Source organism: Cricetulus griseus (assembly GCF_003668045.3).
Source record: "Cricetulus griseus strain 17A/GY chromosome 1 unlocalized genomic scaffold, alternate assembly CriGri-PICRH-1.0 chr1_1, whole genome shotgun sequence".
Classification (NCBI taxonomy): Eukaryota; Metazoa; Chordata; class Mammalia; order Rodentia; family Cricetidae; genus Cricetulus; species Cricetulus griseus.
The window spans coordinates 195,742,889-195,758,737 of record NW_023276807.1 but is presented as its reverse complement, the minus strand read 5'-3'; the positions used below and the strand labels follow the sequence as shown (position 1 = coordinate 195,758,737).

Genomic DNA, 15,849 nt, shown 5'->3' with positions numbered 1-15,849 from the left:
ACAGGTGGTTAATGGCTGCTGAGATAAGAATCAGTTCTTTTAAGTTATCTAATTCCAAGTGGGCATCTTGATGCACATGTACATATAAGCAATGCTAAATGAATTTAGTATGTTGTAAACACATGTGTGTATGTACACATGTACATATACATATAACAATAATATAGATCTCAGTGGTGGTAAGAGGAAAGTTCATAGCACTAAATGCCTACATAAAAAAAATTGGAGAGATCTCATACCAGTAACTTAATAGAACATCCACAAGCTCTACAACAAGAGTTGTGAATGGCAAGAGATAATCAAACTGAAATTAATAGAAACAAAATAACAATACAAAGAATAAATGAAAGAAAGAATTGGTTCTTTGAGAAATAAACAAGACAAACTCTCATCCAAACTAACTAAAAGGCAGAGAGAATACCCAAACTAACAAAATCAGAAATGAAAAGGGGACATAGCAACAGACACAGAAAATAAAAAGAATCATCAGGTCATACTTTAAATCATGGAACCTCCTACTGGGTTGCCTAGTCCAGCCTCGATAAAGAGGGTTTGTGCCTAGTCTTGTTGTACCTTGTTATGTTTTGCTCAATTGAAATCACTGGGATGCATGCACTTTTCTGAAGGGAAGTTGAGGAGCAGTGGATCTTGAAAGGGGAGGTGGGAGAAAACTAGAGGAAGTGGAGGGCAGGGGTGTTGTGGTCAGTATATATTATAGGAGATAATAATACTAAAATATTAAAATAATTATTTGATTTTGAGCTGGAAGAATATAAAGAATTATTAAATAGATCATCAATTAGAGGGGGAAAGGAAGGACCACGGAGGAGTTGGAGGTGGGGAGGGACAGGCTGGAGTGAAGTAGAAACAGTGCTCATGTATGAAGCTATCAAAACAAAATGGTAGAGGAAACATGATAGGGGAGATATTGGAGTTTCAGAAGGAGTGGGGAAGGAGGAGGTGGGCTTTGCTTACCTTACATTAACAGTGAATGTTGTAAAACTAACCTGGACTTTCAGCTCCGTATTCCTTTACCTGCCTGGGATCTGATGTGCCTATGTTACCTGAAAGAGAGACATCTTTCATTTGTCATTATATGAAAGCCATGACCTGGAGACAGTAGGGCTTGGAGACAGCATAACTTTAACCAACACGCATCAGCATTTTGTACCCAGATTATTCAAAGAGAATGTTAAGGAGACACTGAATGCATAAATGGAAGTACATCAGCTTTTGAATTGTAGTGATATTCCTTTCCAGGTAAGAGAATTCGAACACAGCTTAAGAGGCATTCATGGGTTGCTTAGCTGGGGATTCATCTGGAGAAATGCATCATTAGGTTGTTTTGTGGGATCTGGTATACCAGGGACTATTCTCACATGAGTCTTGCAGTTGCAAGCCAATCATATAAAACAGTCTCTTGATGTAATCAAGAGATTTAATAGTTCCACATGAGACAGTCAAGGCTACTTCTATTGTAACATGGAGGCAGGCAAATCTAGAAGATAGTCTAGTGTGCCCCGAGAGCCCCATTTACTTTTGAATTATGCATACCTCACTCTGTAGTGATGCCCTTGTGTGGATAGATCCTTTACCTGAAAGTACTATTTAAATACACCTTCCTCCAGACACTTTACTCTGCAGCCTCAGAAACCTCTGCCCCCTACCTGTATCAGGCTATGCATTACCACATCTGAACAAGAAGATTTCTTACCCTAGATAATAAAATTTATGCAGTCTCTATTCAAGTGTATACCTAGGTGTGAAGGTTAGAAAGCCTGATTTGGCCTGAACAGGTTTTTTGTTGCATAAGCAGGGAGGCAAAACTTTGTCCTCTAATAGTTATCTTTTAGGGAGAATTCCCTATTTATCATCAAATGCCACTATGTAAATGGGCATGCATAGGATTATAATCAGATGCATTCTGTTAAGGGGAATAGACAGTAGGAAAAACAAACATGAGCTAATCTATCAAAGCAGAGAACCACTCAAACCCCTTAGTAACCAGCAACTCTTTCTCTCCAGCCCCATAAAAGGAAGCCATGAGAAAAAAATTAGGGCTCTTGAACACTCGTGTTGCCTGCTGTCAATCTGGATGCTTCATTCCTCTGTATTATCTCACACTATTGCTTTGTTTCGACTACAGTCATCTTGCTTATTTTGCAAATCTGTACGAGCCCCTATTTTTAATTCTTTGGGTAGAAGGTCAAGAACCTGGCAACATCTGCACCAGTTCCTTACTACCAATAATATTGCAAATCACTTTACAGAAGTTTTATAAGGTGCTGAGGAAGTGCATGCAGTTGCTAAAGTGCATGCTGGGAAAGGATGGAGAAACAGGTTCGAATCCCCTATTTATGGTGCAGAAGCACACATCTGTATGTAATCCCAGTGTTGGGGAGATGGAGACAGGAGGATCCCAGGGACTCACTGGACAGTTTAGCCAAACTGGCAACTCCAGACTTCATTTCAGAAAATGACATTAGTGCATAGAAAATGACATAGATTAACACAGTAGTCAACCCTTAACAGAGAAGCTTCTTGTAGTGGATGGTAACTGATACAGAACAAGTAACTAAGGCACAGAGAATAAGACTGCTCATTCCTACATAGGTCACCTATTATCAAACCCTTTCCCTCCCAAGGCTTAGGGATCATTGCAAGAGAAGAGGTGGGAAGTTTGATAGAATCATAGTTAGTGGGTGAAAAATGTTTTCTGGACAGAGCAGGGCAGTTGCATATGAATTCACTGTGGTGGAGGCAGAATCAAAGACTCGGGTTAGACAAAATCCAGCAGGGAGAGGAGAGATGAATACAGCATTCTGCCTCTAGCTAAGAAGCAGTTAGTGGTTGATAGCTGAGGGGAGACAGAACTAATTTTCTTAAGAGCGTGGCTCCTGGTAGGTTCATCATGTTACAGTGGGAGACCATATATTTCAGAGTATGTGGCTAGCACAAGCTGTGTTTGATATGTTAAAAGAAGGGCATAATTTGAGTGTGTGAGGAATGGCAGATGAATCTGGGAGAAGTTTGGGTGACAGGGTAGATGTGATCATAATATAGGAAATTTCTCTAGGAATAACAAACTGAGAATAATAAATAAAAACAGAGGAATAAGGTGGAGAGCAACAGAAGACAGTAGGCATTGACCTCTGGCTTCTGCAACATACCTCTGTACACATGGACATACAGGTTTACTTATGCCAGAGCATACCCTTTTCTAGGAAGAAGGTATCTACTGCAGGGATAAAATGAATAAGATGATGAATTCATTACCAAGTGCCATGGCACTGTGCATAAGTGTACATTCTATATTTTAATTCTATTAGCAGTATTATCGGTTTACATGCACCAGAACCACCTCTAACACATGAGGTACTCTTTGTACTGCTATGTTAAAATGTCTCTGATGTCGTCTGAGAGAAGTTTTCAGTCCCATGATAATCTTATGGGACCACCATCCTATGTATCCCACCACTGACCAAAGTGTACACAGCATGTGCTGTTCCATGGTATGAGCAACAGGGGCACATAAGGTCATTCCTAAAGGCATTAACAAGCCTTATAGAGGAACTTCCTGGAGTCTGGAATGAATAAACACAGAACAGGATAGTGTGGGTCTCGATGAAAGAAGGATTTGAAGCTAAACATTAGGTCATGCATAGGTGATTTATGGAGCCAGAGAGAAGGTTTGGTGGGTAGAACTCTTGGTGTCAAGGTGTGAGGGTCTCAGTTTGCACACCAAGAAGTCCACAGAAAGCTGGACATGGTAGAGAACATCTGGAAGCCCAGCACTCCCCTGGAGGTTGGAGGTAGAGACAGGAGACTCTCTGGGAGCTAATGACTCATCTATCCTGGAGCACAGCAGCAAAGAACAAGAGACCCACCTCCCATCAGGAGAAAGGACAGGATTAACACCTGATGCTGTCCTCTTAACTCCAGATGTGGCTGTGGCATGCACAAGCCTGAACTCACAAGAAAGCATGCTCCTCCCCTCCCTCTCCCTCTCTACCCACTCTCTCCCTCCCATGAGCTCAAAACCAGAGATGAGATCCCTTCTGTAGGACAAACCTCAAATACAATCAGAAAGCAACTTGTTACCTCCCCCTAAGAGTCAACCCAGAGAGAGAAAGTTGTAACCCCTCTGGGGTCTGGGGTCTGAAAGATGCAAATGTCTTCTACTTCTTTCTTTCTCAAAAGCACCATTAAAATATACATACTAATTTTTTAAAAATCACAAAACGGAGACTCAGAAAAACAAAAAAATGGGATCATAAATGTTATAAAAATAGTATCAATTTAAGAAGACTGTGAGAAGGGGTCTTGGTAGATATGTAACACCCTAATAGACCTTGGAAGGGCAATACAAACCAGACAGGTGTTCCCTATACTTAAACTGTAGCATTTGTTGTCCAAATAGGCAGCCTTTATAAATTCAATTCTATTTCGGCATTTTCTTTAAAAAAATGTTTTCTGGCCAGGCGTGGATGGTGCACACCTTTAATCCCGGCACTCAGGAGGCAAGGCAGGCGGATCTCAGTCAGCGAGAGAGCGCGCGAGCGAGAGAGAGAACACGAGCGAGCGAGAGAGAGAACACGAGCGAGCGAGAGAGAGAACACGAGCGAGCGAGAGAGAGAACACGAGCGAGTGAGCGAGCGAGAGAGAGAACGAGCGAGCGAGCGAGAGAGAGAAAACGAGCGAGCGAGCGAGAGAGAAAACGAGCGAGCGAGAGAGAGAGAAAACGAGCGAGCGAGCGAGAGAGAGAGAAAACGAGCGAGCGAGCGAGAGAGAGAGAAAACGAGCGAGCGAGCGAGCGAGAGAGAGAAAACGAGCGAGCGAGCGAGAGAGAGAGAAAACGAGCGAGCGAGCGAGAGCGAGTGAGCGAGCGAGTGAGCGAGCGAGAGAGAGAACACGAGCAAGAGAGAGAACACGAGCGAGCGAGCAAGAGAGAGAAAATGAGCAAGCGAGCGAGCGAGCGAGAGAGAAAACGAGCGAGCGAGCAAGAGAGAGAAAACGAGCGAGCGAGTGAGCGAGAGAGAGAAAACGAGCGAGCGAGTGAGCGAGAGAGAGAAAACGAGCGAGCGAGAGAGAGAGAGAGCGAGCAAGCAAGCGAGCACAACGACAGTGAGAGAACGACAGTGAGAGAACGACAGTGAGAGAACGACAGTGAGAGAACGACAGTGAGAGAACGACAGTGAGAGAACGACAGTGAGAGAACGACAGTGAGAGAACGACAGTGAGAGAACGAGGGAGTGGGACAGAGTGGGAGACAGAGGGACAGAGTGAGAATCAGAGCATGAAAGCCTGTGTGTGTGAGATAGTGTGGGTGTGTGAGTTTGTGTGTGTATGGGCAAATGGACAACCTTGAGTTTTGCTAATCAGGCACCATACACCTTGATTTCTGAGGCAGAGTCACCGATTGGTCAGGAGCTCAACAGCAAGTAGGCTAGGCAGACTGGCCCCAGGGATCTTCCTATCTTCACCTCTCCAGTGTTAGGGTTATTATACATGCTATAATGCTTGGCATTTTGAAAAAAAATGATGAATTCTGAGGATCAAAGTCAGGTATTTATGTCTTCATGCTGTCTCCTTAGCATCCTATTTTTGAGACAGTGACTTATCATATAGCATAGGCTGGCCTAAAACACAAAACAATCCTTTTGCCCCTACCACCCCAGCCCTGGGATTTCAGGGGCTATCCATCATGTCTGACCTATTTCTACATGTTCAGAAACTTTAAGATAATTCTTCTTTTGTAGGACACAGTATGGAATGGTCTCTGCTTACCTTTGAGTTGTTCCATTACTAAATCAGCTAGATCCTCACGGTTTATCATCTGAAAGATTTCCATGGTGACTGTCTCTACCCAACCACTAGGGCAGTACTCATGGAGAATTTCTGCCAGATGAACTCCATCAGCCATGTCCAGTATGATCTGGGGGATCTGTTTCAATGTACGTGGCAGAGACATGTTCTTTAGGACACACTTGAAATTGTCCAAATCATCCCGGTTCAGGCTTTTCAGGATGTCCTTCAGATTGAACTGCTGCTGACTGGGATTTCCCATCCTGAGCCACAGGTAAGATCTGAAGTTTGAGCTCAACAGAACTATGGGAAGAAATGGAAAGGGTCAGCTTTCTCACTGGTGACCTTGGTGCCATGGCAGAGCTTTCAACACAGTCAATTCTGCTCCTTCAAGAGCAAATTCCCAGTAGTACTTAATTTCACATAGAGTTCCAATCCTTGGCTTAATTTAAGATGAGTCTTTGTCCCTTGCAAGACTTTTCCAGTTTTTTTTTTATTTCATTTTACATTCTAACCACAGTTCTCCCTCCCACCTCCTCTCACCCTCTCTTACCTCTTCCCTGGCCCACCACCAGTACACTCCTCCTCATAGGTAAGGGCTCCCATGAGGAGTCAACATAGGTTGGGGAAGGGCAGGGCCCAGCCCCTCTCCCATGCATTAAGACTGAGCTTAGTAGGAGGGGGAAATCCACACACAATGACACCACCAACAATAAATCCAAAACAAACAAGAACCAACAAACAATGGACATTAATATCCCTAAATGTCAATGGTCTTAACTTACCCATAAAAAGATATAGGCTAACAGAATGGATACGAAGACAGAATCCATCCTTCTGCTGTTTACAAGAAACACACCTCAACTTCAAAGACAGGCGATACCTCAGAGTAAAAGGATGGGAAAAGATTTTCCAATCAAATGGTCTCAAGAAACAAGCTGGTGTAGCAATCCTAATATCTAACAAATTGGACTTTGGACTTTAAACTAAAATCAAAAGAGATGAAGGGCATTTCATACTCATCACAGGAAAAGTCCATTAAGATGAAGTCTCAATCCTGAACATCTATGCCCCAAATAAGAAGGCACCCACATTTGTGAAAGAAACATTACTAAAGCTCAAACCACACATAAAACCACACACACTTATAGTAGGAGACTTCAACACCCCCCACCCTTATGCCACTAGACAGGACCACCAGACAGAAACTTAACAAAGAAACAAAGGATCTGAAAGAAGTTATGACCCAACAGGGGTTAACGGATATTTATAGAGCATTCCATCCAAACTCAAAAGAATATATCTTTTTCTCAGCGCCACATGGCACCTTCTCTAAAATTGACCACATAGTAGGCAACAAAGGAAACCTCCATAGTTACAAAAGAATTGAAATAACCCCCTGTATCTTATCAGATCACCATGCATTAAAGCTAGAATTCAGCAACAATATGAATGGCAGAAAACCTGCATACTCTTGAAAAATGAACAACACCCAATTGCACCATTCCTGGGTTGAGGAAGAAATAAAAAAAATTAAAGACTTCCCAGAATCTAATGAGAATGCAGACACAACATACCCAAACTTATGGGATACTCTGAAAGCACTGCTAAGAGGGAAGTTCATAGCACTAAATGCCCACATGAAGAAACTGGAGGAATGTCACATTAGAGAATTGACAGAACAACTGAAAGCTTTAGAGCAAAAAGAAGCAAACTCACCAAGGAGGAGTAGACGCCAGGAAATAATCAACCTGAGAGCTGAAATCAATAAAGTAGAAACTAGGAAAACATTACATAGAATCAATGAAACAAAGAGTTGATTCTTTGAGAAGATAGACAACCTCTAGCCAAAGTAACCAAAAGGCAGAGAGAGCATGCTAATTAACAAAATATGAAACTAAAAGGGGGATATAACAACAGACACTGAGGAAATCCCGAGAATCTTCAGGTCATACTTTGAAAACCTGTACTCCACAAAATTTGAAAATCTAATGGAAATGGACACCTTTCTGGATAAATACCACTTACCAAAATTAAACCAAGATCAGATAAACAGTTTAAATCGACCCATAACCCTTAATGAAATAGAAGCAGTCATCAAAAGCCTCCCAACCAAAAAAAGCCCAGGGCCAGATGGCTTCACTGCAGAATTCTACCAGAAATTCAAACAAGAGCTGATACCAGTACTCCTCAAACTGTTCCGAACAATAGAAGCAGATGGGATATTGCCAAACTCTTTCTATGAGGCTACAATCACTTTGATACCCAAGTCACACAAAGATAAGAATAAGAAAGAGAACTACAGACCGATATCCCTCATGAACATCGATGCTAAAATACTCAATAAAATATTGTCGAACCCAATCCAAGAACATATCAGAAAAATCATCAACCATGATCAAGTAGGCTTCATCCCAGGGATGCAAGGATGGTTCAACATACAAAAATCCATCATTGTAATCCACCATATAAACAAACTGAAAAAGAAAAACCACATTATCATCTCACTACATGCTGAAAAAGCCTTTGACAAAATCCAACATCCCTTCATGATAAAGATCTTGAAGAGAACAGGAATAACAGGAACATATCTAAACATGATAAACTCAATATACACAAAACCAATAGCCAACATCAAACTAAATGGAGAGAAACTCGAAGCTTTTCCTCTAAAATCAGGAACAAGACAAGGCTGTCCACTCTCTCCATACCTCTTCAATATTGTACTTGAAGTTCTAGCTACAGCAATAAGACAAGAACAGGGGATCAAAGGGATACAAATTGGAAAGGAAGAAGTCAAACTTTCACTATTTGCAGATGTCATGATAGTCTACATTAGTGACCTGAAAAACTCTACCAGGGAACTCCTACAGCTGATAAACACCTTTAGCAAGGTAGCAGAATACAAAATTAACTCAAAAAATCTGTAGCCCTACTGTATACAGATGATAAACCCAATGAGAAAGAAATCATGGAAACATCACGTTTCACAATATCCACAAGCAACATAAAATATCTGGGGGTAACACTAACCAAAAAAGTGAAAGACCTGTACAATAAGAACTTTGAGACTTTAAAGAAAGAAATTAAAGAAGATACCAGAAATTGGAAAGATCTCCCATGCTCTTGGATAGGCAGAATTAACATAGTAAAAATGCCAATCCTACCAAAAGCAATCTACAGATTCAATGCAATCCCCACAAAATCCCAACACAGTTTTTCACAGACATTGAAAGAACAATACTCAACTTTATATGGAAAAATAAACTGAGGATAGCCAAAACAACTCTTTACAATAAAAGATCTTCTGGAGGCATCACCATCTCTGACTTCAAGCTCTACTATAGAGCCATAGTTCTTAAAACAGCTTGGTATTGGCACAAGAATACACAGATAGACCAATGGAAACAAACTGAAAACCCAGATATTAACCCATGCACCTACGGACAACTTATTTTTGACAAAGGTGCTAAATCTATACAATGGAAAAAAGATAGCATCTTCAACGAATGGTGCTGGCACAATTGGATTCGGACATGCAAAAGATTGCAGATTGATCCATACCTGTCACCATGCACAAAATTTAAGTGCAAATGGATCAAAGATCTCAGCATAAATCTAGCCACACTGAATCTTCTAGAAGAGAAAGTGGGAATTACACCTGAACAAATTGGCACAGGAGACTGATTCCTGAACCTCATGCCAGGAGCACAGACACTGAGATCTGCAATTAATAAATGGGACCTCCTGAAACTGAGAAGCTTCTGTAAGGCAAAGGACACAGTCAGTAAGACAAAACGACCACCCACAGAATGGGAAAAGATCTTCACCAAACCCACATCTGACAGAGGGCTGATTTCCAAAATAGAGCTCAAGAAGCTAGCCACCAAAACACCAAACAATGAAATTCAAAAGTGGGGTGCAGAACTAAACAGAGAATTTTCAACAGAGGAATCTGAAATGGCTGAAAGACACTTAAGTGCTCAAAATCCTTGGCCATAAGAGAAATGCAACTCAACTCTGAGATGCCACCTCACACCTGTCAAAAAGGCTAAAATCAAAAATACCAATGACAACCTATGCTGGAGAGGATGCGGAGAAGAAGGAACACTCCTCCATTGCTGGTGGGAGTGTGAACTTGTAAGACCATTCTGCAAATCAGTATGGAGGTTGCTCAGAAAAATGGGAATCAATCTACCTCAAGATCCAGCCATTCCTCTCTTGGGTATATACCCAAATAGTGCATGTTCATACAACAAGGACATATGTTCAACCATGTTCATAGCAGCATTGTTTGTAATAGCCAGAACCTGGAAGCAACCTAGATGCCCCTCAACTGAAGAATGGATAGAGAAAATGTGGTACATTTATACAATGGAGTACTACTCAGCAGAAAAAAGCAATGGAATCTTGAAATTCGCAGGCAAATGGATGGAACTAGAAGAAACCATCCTGAGTGAGGTAACCCAGTCACAAAAAGACAAACATGGTATGTACTCACTCATATATGAATTTTAGACATAGAGCAAAGGTTTACCAGCCTATAATCCTCTTCACCAAAGAAACTAGGAATCATGAAGGACTCTAAGGGATAAATAGACCCCAGGAATGGGAAGTGGCATGAACTCCTGAGCTAATGGGGAGCATGAGTGTATGGGAGAGGGTGCTGCTACAATAAGAGCACAAGAAGAGGAGTAGAGGAGAGGAAATGGAGGAGCAGAGATATTGAGTAGGGGGAAGAATAGATGAAAGAGAGAAGGATGAGAGATACCATACTAGAGGGAGCCACTATAGGTCCGAGAAGAGATCTGGAACTAGGAAGATTTCCAGAGACCTACAAGGATGACACGATCTGACAATCCAGGCAATGGAAGAGAGGATAACCTAAAAGCCCTTCCCCTAAAATGAGATTGATGACAACTCTTTATGCCATCCTAGAGCCCTCATCCAGTGGCTGATGGAAGCAGAGACAGACATCCACAGAAATACACTTCGCTGAAATCTGGAACCTAGTTGAAGAGAGGGAGGAATGAAGATCAAAGGGGTCTGTACCAGGTTTGAGAAATCCACAGAAACAGTTGGCCTGAACAAGGGAAAGCATATCGACCCCAGATGCTATCTGGGAGGCCAGTACAAGACTGATCCAGCCCCCTGAACATGAATGCCAATAAGGAGGCCTCTGCACTCCAGGGAGTCTCTGGAAGTGGATTAGCATTTTTCCCTGGTGTAAGAAGGGACTTTGAGAGCCCATCCCATGTGAAGCGATACTCTCTGGCTCTGGACACATGGGGAAGGGCGCAGGCCCAGCACAGGACACATGGGGAAGGGCCCAGGCCCAGCACAGGAATATTTGGTGGGCTTTGCAGAGCCCCTGTTGAGGGCCCTACACTGCCTGGGGAGTGGTGGGTGGATGGGGTGGTGGGTAGGTTGGAGGTGGTGGAGGAGGGGTGGGGGTGAGGGGAGGGAGAGGGAGAAGGGACTTACATGTGAAACAAGCCTGTTCCCTAACTTGAATTAATAAAAAATATAAAAAAGAAAACATTGAAAAAAATGTAACATTCAAGTTGTAATATGTGGTTGAATATACATATAAACTGGAATATTATAACCAAATTGCTGAACATGCCCATGGCCTCAAAATAGTTTTGTAGTAAGGACATTCCAAGTATATTTGAATTATCTTTTGAAAATGGAAACTATATTTCCCATAAAATATATTCTGATCATGGGTTCCCCTCTCCCAACTCCTCCCAGATTCTTCCCACTTCCCAACCCACAAAAACCCATACCCTTCCTTTCTCTCTCATTAGGAAAGAAGCAAGCGCTTGTAAAATAAAAACATGAAGATTAATATAAAATAAAATAAAAATAAAACCAGAATAGAACAAAACAAAGCCAAAGAAAATACATAAGAAACCGACAGATGCAGAGACAGGCACATTAGAACACAGAAATCTCATTAAAAAAAAATCACAAAAACTAGAAACCATAGTCTATAAGCAAAAGATCTGCAAAAAAAAAAAACAAAATAAAACAAAAGCTTCTTTTTAGAAGCCTCCCAAGCTACCATGAGTTTGTTTTTGTGTTGGCCATCTCTGGCCTGCCCTTAAGTGGGGTTTCTATACCCAATGAGATTCCGTTGAAGACAATGAATTTTTCCATTAAAAGAAGTTATAGTTTTGTGATAAGAACATTTAAAATACAATATAATAATCGTATTTAAAGAAAATTTCCACATAGTAAGTGTAATCACTACATTGTATATTGAGTCCCAGGACTTTCTTACCCTAAATAACTGGAATTTTGTACCCAATAGACCATCATTCAATATTATTCTCTGTGACATAAGTGAGAAGGTCTTTCTTTGCCTTCTGACCAGGTCCCTAAATTTAACCTGTCCCTGTCCTTACCAAATGCCTTCCCTGCAAAAATACTACAGAGAAACAAAGGTGGCTGTGCAAGGGTGTGTGAGGGTGTACTGGGTGGCTGTCTGCATCGTGCAGAGGTATGTGGTACAGACTTGAGTTGATATGAAAGCTCACTAAGACCTCCAAGCTATGATGCCCAAACTGCTGCTTCCCTCTCTCCTGTGTCAACTGGCTGTTGACAGGGCGTTGGGAAGTAGGGCAGCTCCCTATGTTGGCCTCCTGAGGAATCCTTCTGGGATGGTTGGGTAAATTACACCTGCTACTTAGGCTGGGCTCAGTGCTGGCTTCTGTGCCCAGGTGAATCAAATACCCACAATTTAAGTGGAAAGTTACACTTGCTTAAATGAATCTCAGTGTGTTTAAGGAGGCACTTAAAATCTGATCTGGAAATACATTGAATGACAGAGAGGATTACACATGCATCCAGGAGACAAATGTAAATCTTATGCAACAGTAACTGGGTAGATAATCATAGATTTAATCCTGAAGCTAAACTAAAATGACTTTATAATGTTACATCACCTCTATAAACAAAGTGTGATATCCTCTGTTAAGGGGAGATGCTTAGCCAGGCATGGTGGATCTTGTCTGTAAGTCCAGTACTCAAGAGGCTAAGACAGGAGGATTGCCTTGAGTTTGAGGCTAACCTGGACTACATCAAGATCCTGCCCCAAAACAGTAGGGGGTAAGAAAAGGAGAAAAGGGGAGAGGGGTCCCTCAGAACAAAACCACAGCATTTTGCAGACTCAACTCCCTGTTAGGCATGACACCTGGTAGACTCAGGTGTTGTAGTTTTGTTATGTCTGTGATCTAAATCCCCTCAAAACAGAACGGCACTCTGGCACTACACTCTTGCAGTACTCAACATAATACCTGTCTCTGAGTCTGTGAGCCATTGACTTTATCCTGGACCTGGGTTCCAGCAGAGGTAAAGCTGTTGGAAGTCTTAGAAAGAGTCATTGAGGAGGGTTCCCTCAAGCCCACTACAACCTTTGCACAGAGAAGTTCTGAGCACTGGGGATGAGGTTTAGTTTATCAAGTGCTTGCCTATCATGCACAAAATGCTGCATAAATTGAGTACGGGTATAAGCCTGTAATTTCAGCATGCTAGAGTTAGAGGCAGGGGGATCAGTTCAAAGACATCCTCAGCTATAGGGCAAATTGAAGGCCAGCCTGGGCTACACAAGACCCCATTTCAAAGAATGAAATCTGAGTGCAAACTCCACACCTCATAATTCTTCCTGGCAAGACATCCAAATATACACAGAAAGGGGGGAGGAAATCACAGAGACATTCCCCCAAAAGAGTAAATAGCTTATGGACTGTGGCTCACCTCTCCAAGGCCAGCATCTACTCAGGCTGCCGGTGCTACAGGTGTAGGAATGCACTCTTAAAAGTGGTTGCATTCCCACCCAAGCTCCATGATTGGCCCCTGGTAATCAATCCAACCACTGAGAACTTTCTATCTAGGAAGGGATGGGTGGAGACCATCCTCCACTCCCAGCCCCATGCTTTTCCTAACTACACCAGTTGTTTGCAATTTTGATTGTAGTTAGACTTATCCATTCTAGAGTATATGGAGAGTGGGTGTTGTTTCACAGCGCTAATGCCCCAAGAGTCTGTTTTTAGGTCAGATAGCTGTCAGATATTAAAGAGCAATGGAAGTCAAAGGGGACTTGAGAGGGGAAAAGACAAGAAATGGTTATTGGGGTATTGGGGGGAAGAATGGCAAGTAATTGTGTTTGCTCTCTTATAGAAATCTAGATTTATTAAATTTTATCACATTTATTTGTCTCTCTCTCTCTCTCTCTCTCTCTCTCTCTGTGTGTGTGTGTGTGTGTGTGTGTGTGTGTGTGTGTGTGTGTGTGTGTGTGTGCATACACTATGTTGCACACAGCTAGTCAGACATCAACCTGTGGGAGTAGTTATCTTCTTTCATTATGTGGGTCCTGGGAATAGGGGATTGAACTCAAGTTGTCAGGTTTGGTGACAAGCACCATTACTCCCTAACCCATCTCACTGGTCCAGGAATCTAGATTTACATGAACACACACACATATATTTAAGATGAACATCTGATTGTGTGTGGCAATACACACCTGTAATCCCAGCATTTATAAAGTTGATCTAAAGTTTAACATCAGCTGGGCTACAAAATGAGACCCAGTCTAAAAATATCAGTCTTGGCTTTCTGGTGTGTGTGTGTGTGTGTGTGTGTGTGTGTGTGTGTGTGTGTGTGTGTGTGTGTGTGTGTGTGTGTGTGTGAGAGAGAGAGAGAGAGAGAGAGAGAGAGAGAGAGAGAGAGAGAGAGAGAGAGAGACTAGGGAATGGAACCCAGGGCTTCACACATGCTAAGCAAGCTTTCTATTACTGAGTCATAATATTAGCCTATAATCCTAGTACTAAGGAGACAGAGGCAGGCCAGTCTGGTCTCCAGAGCTGGTTCCAGGACAGCTATTGCTGTTACACAGAGAAACCCTGTATTGAACCCACACATACACACAAAAGTCAGATGAGCAATTTGGTTTCATTATATCCATCTACTGTCTTAAGATGCATGACTCAATTTTAGTTTTAGCTTGGATTGTTGGAATCCATGATGAGTCTTAGGATTTTTAGCAGTTGATTGTTATTGTATAGGACTACGTAAGGTCACTTTTATGCAAGTATACAATGTTCTTGGTACATACTCTGTATGACCAACTACCTTCCCATTTGTTTTACTTCTCATCTCATGACACTAGCACATACACAAATTTATAGAGCTATAAAGGATCCACAAGTAAGAGAAAACTCATTATTATTCTTTCTGAGAATGATACAATTATGTTAATCTGATTATTTCTAGTTGCACCCATTTTTCTGCAAACAACTGTGTGCATGTGTGTGTTATTCTTTGCTAGCATTTTATTTCTAAAAGAAATGCTAGAAATATTGGCAGCATGGAGGAGCTGTGTTATCTCTCCCACTTCCAGCATCAATCACATGTCTCAAGCTGCAGTCTGTATTTCTGACTAGCTAGCTATCTGTAATTTGGAGGCTTCCACAATACCCTCCTGTGCTGTTAAGTTTGCTATATGGCTCACAGAACCCAGGCAAACACATTAGTGTGCATTTACCAACCAGTTATGGTGTTCTGAAGGCACATATAACAGCCAGAAGAAGGCCAGGGTATAAAAGGCAGGGTGAGATTTCTAAAGGTCCCCAACCAGAGTCTCTTGTTTTCCAGTAGCTGGGGTACTCTAATCTCTTGTAATGTGGGAGTATTCTTGTTCACAGACAAGAAAATCCCTCTGAGCCCCATACTTTGGAGTGGTGGTTCTATGAAGGCTTCTTTAGGTGAGCATGGGTGATTATACCAGTGGCCACCAGTGATCCATTTGAGTGACAGTCCTCGTTCCCTCCATGGAGGTCTAGTGGAAGGGGGACTGAAAGTTGAACGCATGATTGGTTCCTGTGGCATGTGGCAATGACCCTTCAGTATTTTGGTTGTCTGGGCCTATCCCAAAAATCACCTTAAGCCAAGCTGAAGTGTAGTTAGACTTGCCTTCTTATCTTTGTCTTATGTTCCCCAAAGGTTTCAGGAACCAGGGCCAAGTATTTTAACCAAAGATAT

The 15,849-nt window shown here is 42.0% G+C and overlaps 1 protein-coding gene across 1 annotated transcript in view; it reads right to left on the bottom strand.

Annotated features, from left to right (window-relative positions):
- The window catches only part of Nlrp2 (NLR family pyrin domain containing 2), a 59,794-nt gene extending 44,181 nt beyond the window's left edge, over positions 1-15,613 (bottom strand). The window contains exons 1-2 of the mRNA XM_035453077.1: positions 15,593-15,613; positions 5,788-6,046 (exon numbers count right to left, since the gene is read on the bottom strand). Of these exons, the coding sequence (XP_035308968.1) occupies positions 5,788-6,046; positions 15,593-15,613 (280 nt within the window). The remainder of the gene's footprint in view (positions 1-5,787; positions 6,047-15,592) is intronic.
- Positions 15,614-15,849: the final 236 nt, after the last annotated feature.